This window comes from Pterocles gutturalis, unplaced genomic scaffold (assembly GCF_000699245.1).
Source record: "Pterocles gutturalis isolate BGI_N339 unplaced genomic scaffold, ASM69924v1 scaffold49376, whole genome shotgun sequence".
In the NCBI taxonomy this organism is placed as follows: domain Eukaryota; kingdom Metazoa; phylum Chordata; class Aves; order Pterocliformes; family Pteroclidae; genus Pterocles; species Pterocles gutturalis.
In genome coordinates, this window is record NW_010102348.1 from 323 (window position 1) to 9866 (window position 9544).

Sequence of the window (9544 nt, forward strand, 5' to 3'; positions counted from 1 at the left end):
GGGTATGCTTTGGAGACAACGTGCTGGGAAGAAGATCTGCAAGAGAGCAGTCAGTTGAGGAAACAAATAATATTTACATACCCTGCCTGTGGCACTGGAAATAAAACCTTCCTGCCAGTAAGACATTCAGCCCAACCCTCCTGGCCCCACCTGCTCCTGGGGGAGGGATCATGCTATAAAAGCCTCCGGGCAGTGAACAGAGATGCACAGCAATTTGGGGCTCTCCAGGGAATCCTCCTGCTCCGACCGCGACCATGGGAAAGCGAGTGGCTGTGGTGCTGGCTGGCTGCGGGGTGTACGACGGGAGCGAGATCCACGAGTCTTCTGCCGTGCTGGTGCATCTCAGCAGGGAGGGGGCACAGGTAAGAGGCTCCTGCCCCGTCTCCGGCTCCTTTTGTCCTGCTCTGCTTTTCAGTCTCTCTCTCTCTTGCAGAAGGTACCTGTCTCTGAGGAGCTTTGCAGCTTGCTGGACAAATCCCAAGCTCCTCATTGCTGCTGGGGGAATTGCAAAGCATCAGTGATCGGAGTCCAAGCCAACGGCGCAGCGTAGGAGCTGCTGCGGCGGGGGGAGAACCCCCCGGGCTCTGCTTTGCTCACAGCGTTGCTGTACGAGAGGCTCGGCTCCGTGTTCCGTGCCCAGTGTATCTGGACCCTGAAACGAACTTTCCTAAACGCATTCTCTGTTCTTTTTGGCTCGCACTTCCTCCTTTCTGCTCTGGTATTTCTGTTTACCATTGGTTTTGGCTGTTTGAAATTCACCTTTTTAAAACTGAAAATAGCCAAGTTCTGTGAGTTGAACAGGGGTAAAACAGGCGACCCTCAAGCAGCTGCTCTATGGCATCAGTCACACTAGCCACGATAGCCACGCTGCGAGGCTAGAGGAGGAGGGAGGGAAGCCCTGTGTAACATTACTCTCAGCTCTGAGCCATTCTCCTGGGAATCCCAGGATCTATTAAACACAAATGCACAGTGGTGACATGCCTGTGCTGCAGAGCCAGCCCACCCAACTCCAAAGCTTTCAGTGTACAGTCTCTGGCTTAAAGTTGAGACTTCTCCAAACCTTTTCTCCACTGTCTATAACTTTGTCTCTTCTTCTTCTCTCCTGGAGCTGCTGCAGTCGCTTCCCTCCGGCCATACCCCGAACTGGCAGGCTCGGAGCACGTCCTGCTCCCATCCCTTGAGCAGCAGGGACATCTCGTGGAGGACACGCAGGCGTTATTTCAACCCCCTCCTTTTATTTTTGGGTCATGCTTGCCTAAGCCAACAAAGCGTAGCACAGCATAATGCTTTCGGTGGCAGCTTGCTGGGTAGCCAGCACCCAGAGGGGATGACTGGCTTTGGGGGGGCAGCTGGGCAGGGCTGGGGCTGCCCCGGTGGAGGGGGTTGTTTGGGATGCGGAGGGAAGCCTCCAAGCAATGGCTTCACCAGCAGCTCCTGGGACAGCTCATTTTCCTCGGGAGGAAAGGAAACGCTGCTGCCTCTCCAGCACTTCAGGCCCCAAAACAAGCAGTGTGGGCTGCCTGCTTCGCTTTCGCCTAACAGCACCCTCTTTCCTTTAAGGTCAGGGTAAATGTTCCTGTGCAGAAGCTACAAAGACCTTTGTTTCTGTCTTTCTCCTCCTTGTGACAATACCCATCCTGAAGCAAGTATCGGACACAGGTATCCTGAAGGTCACTGCAGTCACCAGCAAAGTTCTGCCCTAAAAGAGTAACTCAAGCTTTCTCATTGATGATCTTTAACATGCTTAGGATTGATGACTGAAGGATAACAGAGCTTTCCTCTCCCTCCCCAGGCAGAGGTTTATGCTCCTGATGTTGACCAGATGCACGTGGTGGACCATGTGAGAGGACAGCCAACTCAGGAGAAGCGCAACGTGCTAGTTGAAAGTGCCAGAATAGCCAGAGGCAACATCAAGGATCTGGCTAAGCTGGATGTCACGGGGCTGGATGCCCTCATCATACCAGGTAGGACAGCATGCGGGGTCTGCACGCCCGAAGCCTTGGGAACAGCTCAGGTGTGACATGAGCCTTGGATGACATGGGAGTCATGGGCTGGAGAGGAACTGGGCAGAGCCACGGGGGAGGAAGATGGGCTGGAAGCAGGGATTGGAAGGACAGATGTCTTCCATCTGCGCTGGCACTGGCAAGCTAGCCTGGACTTTATTAAAAGAGAACAGGCAATGGAAAAGCTTATCCGGGGAGGAGATGGCAGATAATTGCCAATTGAATTATCCTCTGTACCACCTACTGGCCCTTTTTTAACTGGGTGGAAAACTATCCCCTCCCTCTCCAGCATACCCACCTCCTTATCAGGAGAAGAGGCTGGGACAGAGAGGGGGTGACACGGAAGCAGGAAGGGTGGTCAGTCTGGCAATTCATCTTCAGTGGAAGTACAACCATGGGATTTCAGTGGGGTGGATCAGGCCTGGAGCAAGGAGTACGAGACAGGTGAAAACTTGTCAGCATGTTCCACCATAACGCAGAAAAGAGCTCAGGGGTGAAACCAGTACCCAGCAGAGCACCGATAGCTCTCCGCCTCAGTTCTGTATGGAAGCAAGAAAAGTGCTCTGATGTCTCATCTCCTGGCAGTCAGCTCACAAAGGTTCAGCTTGTCTGTTCTGAATTCTTTTATCAACACTGGACAAAGGTGCCACTCACCAAATCTATTTGAGCATTCTACTCACTAATACCTGAAAAAATCCTGCCCTGGAGTATTAATCTTCTGGTCTAACCTCTTCATCTTTTCTCAGGTGGCTTTGGAGTGGCTAAAAACCTGAGTACTTGGGCCACCCAAGGCAAGAACTGCATCATCACCAAAGAGGTGGAGGCTGTCCTGAAGGCATTCCACGCTGCCAAAAAGCCCATCGGCCTCTGCTGCATTTCCCCGGTGCTGGCAGCCAAGATCTTCCCAGGGTGCGAGCTGACTGTGGGTCACGACACAGAGTGTGAGAAGTAAGTACCCTTGGAGTGCCGATGTGAAATAATGAACATCACAGAACCAGCAATGCCCGCCCCCAATGTACATAGCAACCTGTCCCAGCTGGATATCTGGAGTCTCGTGATGAGTTGAATGTTGTTTCTGAGAACAAATGGTCAACCTGAGCTGATAAATTAAACAACCAGAGTTTTTTATATACCCCTTGTTGCTTACATAGTCCTCTACATATATCTCCTTTTAAAATTAGAAATCTGTTTTTAATTTTTCCAGTTTCTCTAATGGGGGTATTTTACCATATTTTGGCTTTAATTCAGATTTTTTACTTGCTGTAATCTGGAGGTTTTCCTGGTTCTGTAGTCCTGGAGAAATTCCTCTGTCAGGAAAAGATCTGGATCCACTAGAGCAGGCTTCCTGTACGGACCATCCATCTCTCTGTAATCAACAGACTTCTCACTCTCAGCCTTTGTCAAATCACTCTGTGTAATGACGGCTTCCCCACACAGTATTTATTCTTCTTTATTCTTGTAGATGGCCTTACGCAAAGACTGCTGAGACCATGAAGGAGCTTGGCTGCAAGCATGTGAACAAACATGTCACTGAAATTCACGTAGATGTGAAGAACAAGCTGGTGACCACCAGCGCCTTCATGTGCAATGCCCCCATTCACGAGATCTACGATGGCATCGGAAAAATGGTCAAAGAAGTGGTCAGACTTGCCTGAACACCACAAAGCCACATCCATCCTTGCCCATGCTTCAAAGCTCCCCGTGTACCTCCACCTCACAGAACAGATAAATTAGCGACAAAAGGAAGGAACACAGTCCTGCTACTGAATAAAACCTGACTCTTTGTACACGGGCTGAATTCTGCTTTATTTTTTGCCTTTTACTCTGGAGTAGGACATGCTTTTAGAGCTACTGCCTGGCTAGTGAGTGGCGAAAACAATTCATTAAAAAAAAACCAACTTGTTTTGCCAGGATTTATCAGAACCCAGACCTGGGCATGAATATGACATTGGTGAAAGGAGAATCAAACCAATGTTAGCATCCAGGTCTGATGGGAAGAGGTTAAACTCTTCCCTTGTATTAACAGAAGGCCTGCTAGGATAGCATGGAGTATTTTGGAAGCAGCCTTCCGTACTGCTCCTAGGCAGAAAGAGTCCAGGGTGAGGTCTAGGCATCCCAGAGAAAGCAGTGCCATTCCCAGGCCCTTCCACTCTCTAGGAAAATTCCTGGAAACAACCTGGAAGCAGTAATTCTGCATTGCAACAGGGACAGACATGATACCCATCCAGCAACGGCAAACTCTGAACTGGCTGGGCGATAGCAGCGTCTGGCAAGCAGAAAGCACTGAAAATAGCCCAGTATCAGGCACAGCTGTTCAGGTAACGGGCCAGACACGGGTTTCTAAGGCCAGGCACGGGTTTCCAAGGCCAGAGGGAACCATTGGTCCATGTAATCTGACCACTCTGCAGGAGTTGCACAGCAACTTACGCTGGGCTGAAGCACGCCTGTTGTGAGGATTCAGTCTGGACCTGAAGACACTGCCATAGTATTTGATAGCTCAAACAGTTACCATCCCACCGCCAGCTGGGCTCCGGGACAAGCCCCACGGGGTGGCCGTGCCGTCTGCTGCAGCCAAGGGCTGTCCCTGTCCCTGCTGGGGCCCTGGGCATGAGGCCTGGAGAGGGGACACCTCCACTGCCCGGCCCAGTGTCTGCAGCCTTGTGACAAGCTGAACGGCACTCCTGAGAACAAATGATCCACTTCATGCATTTATTAAATTAACCTGGGCTGATAAATAATCAGAGTTTTTGATGTACCCCTTGTCACTTACGTAGTCCTCTACGTCTGTTTCCTGTTACAATTAGAAATCTGATTCTACTTTTTCCAGATGTCTGTGATGTGGGTATTTTACCATACGGGGGAGCAAGAGACCGCACGAATCGCAGAGGAACAAATCAGATTTTGAGTCAGGAAGGGAGGAAGCTGTCCTTTCCTTTCCCAGAGCAGAGAGGGAGGACACCGGGGGGACGAGTGGAACAAAAAGAAGTAACAGAAGGGCACAGGAGCTTGTTTCCTCCCAACACGAGGCAAACGCCATCCTTCGGTTACGCTCTTACCTCAGGCGGACGCCACTCCAAAGACAACTCTGCTGGAGCTGCTGCCTCTAGGGTGAAGCAGTCAGTACCTAGGGCCCCTGAGAAGACTTAACAGCTGAAACTCTTCAGGCCCCTGGAAGAATCGTTTTGTTATTTGTCAGCAGATCAGAGCGCATGCTGTGCCAGCGGATTTATTTGTATTTTGGTATACTTCTTTCCACAACTCTGATGGCTTAAAATAAGACACTTTATTTTAAATATTATATTTACAGACACTGAATATTCCTGCAAACATCCAGAGTTTTTATCAGCAGCAACGGTAACTTTCCTCTTCTTTTGCAAAGAGATTTCAAAATGTATGAACTGAAAAGCAGTAAGTTAAATTTCAGTACATACCTTTTCAGTCTAAAGAACAAACTAAAAAAGGAGGAGGGGATAATCACCATAACACAGAGTATAAAAAAGCTGATCCCTGCAAATATGTCAGACAAAGAGTTCACTGCAGCTGGGCCCAAACAACGACATTAAACCAAAAGCTTCATGTGCTGGGAAATAGAGATTTACACTATCTGGTTTTGAGTCCTCTCTTTACCAACCCATAATCATCTGACACATGGTTTTTAGTCAGAAAAGGATCTGAATACTATCACTAAATATGTGATTGGTGTATCAAAACCAAAGAGTGCAAACATTTTACCAGCACAAACAAGCAGCAACATTGCTACACGGAAACAGGTCAGCAGGTAGTAACTGTTCACAAACACAAGTTTAAGATCATCCACTTAAAAAAAAAAAAATTGACCTGTATTTTCTGCTGTCTCAAAAGAAATAAAAGACTGTAAAAAAAGTGAGGCACCTACCAAACATATAAACACATGTGCAAAAATGAATAAAATTCTGTTTCAGTAAAGGCTGGTCTTCTTCATGATCCGCAAGAATTCTTGCTCGTTCACTTCTCCGTCCCCATCTCTGTCTGCTTCATCGATCATTTCCTGAAAGACATTTGTGTTCAGAAATTAGATGCAGATTAGCCTAGGATTAGAATTATTAGATTAATTCACAATTAGAACTGTGTTTTAGTAAACTGTTTTGGAGGGGACAGTGTTAGCTCAATGTTGGACAGACTATGCTACAAAATATTTACTAAACTAGACACTAGTGTGTTTATATATATATATAAAAAAATGTATTTATCGAAAAACCTCTACAGAAAATGTTGTATTATAGGAACTGTCCTGGAAGAAACAAAGTGCTTGGAGCAGAGCTGTTCCTTTTACATAACTGTAACTCCATAAAACTGTATTTCTACTGACACAATTTCGACAGCCACGTATGCTTAGCCCATCTTCGTCCTCAGAATCCATTTCCCAATCACAAACTGACAGAAGGGTTTCCACTCCTGCCAGGAGAGAGGGGGCAGATTTTCCCACCTGCTCAAGTGTAAAGATCCCACAGGACGCTAGAGGACAGCACCTAAAACTGAGGGACTGCTGCCTTTACCTAAAACCTGACCCTGAGAGAGCCTTCTTCCCCCACTGAGATGGAGATTCCCATTCCTCACCCTCGCTGCTGGCTCTAGTGCTTAGCAGACCAAAGCTGAGTCAGCTCTCCAGCGAGAAGGAGAATTAGGTTGTAACTGTTTACATACATTTTAAATAAATGTAAATTTGAATCCAAGCAATACACGAACATCCTGTGACTGCCTTCCTGTTCAACGAGCACAGTAATCTGGACCTCTCCATGTTCACTAGACACAAAGGCAGACAGTGGTGATGGCTTCATGGACCAGGTACAAACCTGCAGCTCTTCATCCGTAATATTTTCTCCCAGTTCTTTGGCGACACGTTTGAGGTTTTTGAAAGAGATTTTGCCAGTTTCATCATCATCAAAGAGTCTGAAAGCTTTGAGAATCTCCTCTTTGGAATCTTTTTCAGCCTTAAAGAAGTAAGCGTAAGGTTAAGGAAAAAAAATAGTTGTTATGTTGTAGGTAACACTGAAAATGAAGTTATAAAAGACAAGCATTAGAGAGACTGAGAAACTCTCTTAAGAGCAAATTTAAAGCAGCCCAGCCAGCAGGAAGTATTTGTACAAAAGCTGAAGGCAGACAGAGACACAGCCATGCTTCCTGAACCTCAGGGGCTCAGGGAATTTTTTTCTTTCCTAGCTAGCCAGATGTCTTTGGGATTTCAGTATTAGGATCTTCCACTATTAAATATCTGTTTTTACTCAACATGTTTTAAGATTTTTAAAACCAGAGATTTAATCTGTAAGTATTTTAAAACTCAAGAAAATACAAAGCATTGCTGCAGTCATCCATGTCATGTGTCAATACTGCTGACAGCTTTCTGCAGGCCAGAGCTGGTTTTTAATCTGTGATAAACATCTTGATTTCAGTTTTTTCCTTTTCTTACACACACACACACAAAACTGATTGTTAAATAAACTTTTTAATAACGTCATTACTTCAAGCTTACCTTGAAAAATTAGATCGGGTAGTCCCTGTCTTGCAATTCTAACTTTTACATCTTTTGTTAAGATTAAGACAGTGCTTTCATCTTCCAGGCAAACCAAAAGGGGATGAAAGGTACTCAGCCATTTTCAAAATTGCTTTCACTTTGACTTGTAAAAGGCACGTACCATTTTCTGTGTCATCACTACCAAGAAGTCACTGAAGTGGATTTTTCCTGTTCCTTCCTTATCAATATCTGATATCATTTTCTTGATCTCTTCTTTTTTAGGTTCAAACCCTAGTGCTCTCATGACTACCTGGGAGGACAAAAAAACCCATTATAAATAATACAAAACTATAAACAAAACCCAGGGGGGCCAGGGGGAGGCTGAACTTTAAGCCACATCATGTTAAAATACGCATTCTGTGTCTCAAGGAAAACAGCAAGGTAAGGGGCAGACTTAGAGCAATGCTTCTTTGCACACAAGGGGACATCAAGATGCAGAAAACATGAATGCAACTATTCGTATTCTGGAACTGCTGTTCAGTTGATTCTGAAATTTCTTAAACACATTCTTACCATCGCATCCACGACCCCCAGCTCAGATCTGGCAAGAATTGGGAGGGAGTCTTGGGAGAAACATTTTCTCTGTGAAAATTTGGATTTTTTTATAAAGACTTAGCATACCTATTTTAGTATCTACATTTTAAAATTCTTGTGATGGTCACTCAGCATAAAAGAGTCCCACTTCGATTAATATTTTGAAGGAAAAGTTCCAAACTGTCACACTGTGCTATGGATAGCAATTTCCAAGGCTACTGGAAAACCAAATGTTATTCCATTCCTGTGAAGGGAAATGCTACTAGTATTCCCTTTGCAATGAGAAACAAGACACTGAATAATAATAATTTTAAAAGCTTATTTCAGGCCCTGTTGTAAGCAAGATAGCTAAATGGAAGACCCAGAAATGTCTCAACAAAACACCTTCAAGACAAGTGACTCCATGAAAGAAGTTTCCATCACACCTGTGACTCTACCCAACTCTAACAACCCGACCTGATGGCACACAGATGGAAAGTCTCATGCTGGTAGTCCACGGGGAACTTAAACCAGTTAATTTTTCATTCCAGTGACAAAATCTTTTTCAAGGAATGTTGGGAAAACACAATTTAAACCCTTTGCGTGCCTTGTGACCACATCTCCATAAGCAGCATTTCCAAGGATGCCTTCACTGGCAGACAGGTGCATGCACACCTACGTGCTTTCCTTTTTCCTCCTTTGATACAGGGACAAGCAGCAGGTTTGAAAACAGTTCTCCTCCCTGTGAGCTTAAGCAATAGGGACACCCAGCTCACAAACAGAAGGGCAAATTCTGAAAGCAAAAGAAATCCTAATTTATTGATTACTATTCTTCCCAAAGGACAGGGGTGGGGAGGGACCAAAAACATTTTGCAATAGATAAAAGCATGAAAATTAATAGTTGGTGTACTCCCTTGCAAAGCATGCAACCCTCAACAAGACGAAAGAAGGGAAACACTTGCACCTTTCAAACATGCACAAACCCTTTTTGATGTTTTGCTGACAGAGAAGGAGACAGTACAGAACATACACAACTGTCAAGGTATTTCGGCCAGGCCAGCCCTAAAGACACCCAACACAGAAGTAAAGAGACAGAATTCAAAAGAAAAATGCACCTGTCGACAATGAGGTGGAAAAAAAAACTCTCCTTTCCTGCTTAAGGCCATCTAGGCTGGTCGACAGCCAGCTGAACATGAGCCAGCAGTGTGCCCAGGTGGCCAAGAAGGCCAACAGCATCCTGGCCTGCATCAGCAATAGTGTGGCCAGCAGGACTGGGGCAGGGATTGTGCCCCTGGACTGGGCACTGGTGAGGCCGCACCTTGAATCCTGGGGTCAGTGTTGGGCCCCTCCCCACAAGAAGGACATTGAGGGGCTGGAGCAGGTCCAGAGAAGGGCAACGGAGCTGGGGAAGGGTCTGGAGCACAGGGCTGACGAGGAGCGGCTGAGGGAGCTGGGGGGTTCAGTCTGGAGAAGAGGA

The 9544-nt window shown here is 46.2% G+C and overlaps 2 protein-coding genes across 2 annotated transcripts in view; one reads left to right on the forward strand and one right to left on the reverse strand.

Annotated features, from left to right (window-relative positions):
- The first annotated feature begins 217 nt into the window (after positions 1-217).
- Positions 218-3678, forward strand: LOC104470785 (ES1 protein homolog, mitochondrial-like). The gene is made up of 4 exons (XM_010085836.1): positions 218-362; positions 1793-1964; positions 2750-2951; positions 3466-3678. The coding sequence occupies exons 1-4, from the start codon at positions 255-257 to the stop codon at positions 3656-3658; spliced, it is 675 nt and encodes a 224-aa protein (XP_010084138.1). The 5' UTR covers positions 218-254; the 3' UTR covers positions 3659-3678.
- Positions 3679-5740: 2062 nt separating this feature from the next.
- LOC104470794 (centrin-2) overlaps positions 5741-9544 on the reverse strand; it is a gene marked incomplete at its 5' end in the record, with an annotated part of 4368 nt that continues 564 nt past the window's right edge. Inside the window, 3 exons of the mRNA XM_010085847.1 lie at positions 5741-6030; positions 6836-6973; positions 7676-7804. Of these exons, the coding sequence (XP_010084149.1) occupies positions 5941-6030; positions 6836-6973; positions 7676-7804 (357 nt within the window). The remainder of the gene's footprint in view (positions 6031-6835; positions 6974-7675; positions 7805-9544) is intronic.

What these genes read in the sequence shown, in the direction of transcription:
- LOC104470785 (XM_010085836.1), top strand. Translation starts at nt 255, where the DNA reads ATGGGAAAGCGAGTGGCTGTGGTGCTGGCTGGCTGCGGGGTGTACGAC. An exon ending in GGATGCCCTCATCATACCAG is followed by an intron (nt 1,965 to 2,749) that starts GTAGGACAGCAT and finishes ATCTTTTCTCAG; the next exon opens with GTGGCTTTGGAGTGGCTAAA. An exon ending in CACGACACAGAGTGTGAGAA is followed by an intron (nt 2,952 to 3,465) that starts GTAAGTACCCTT and finishes TTATTCTTGTAG; the next exon opens with ATGGCCTTACGCAAAGACTG.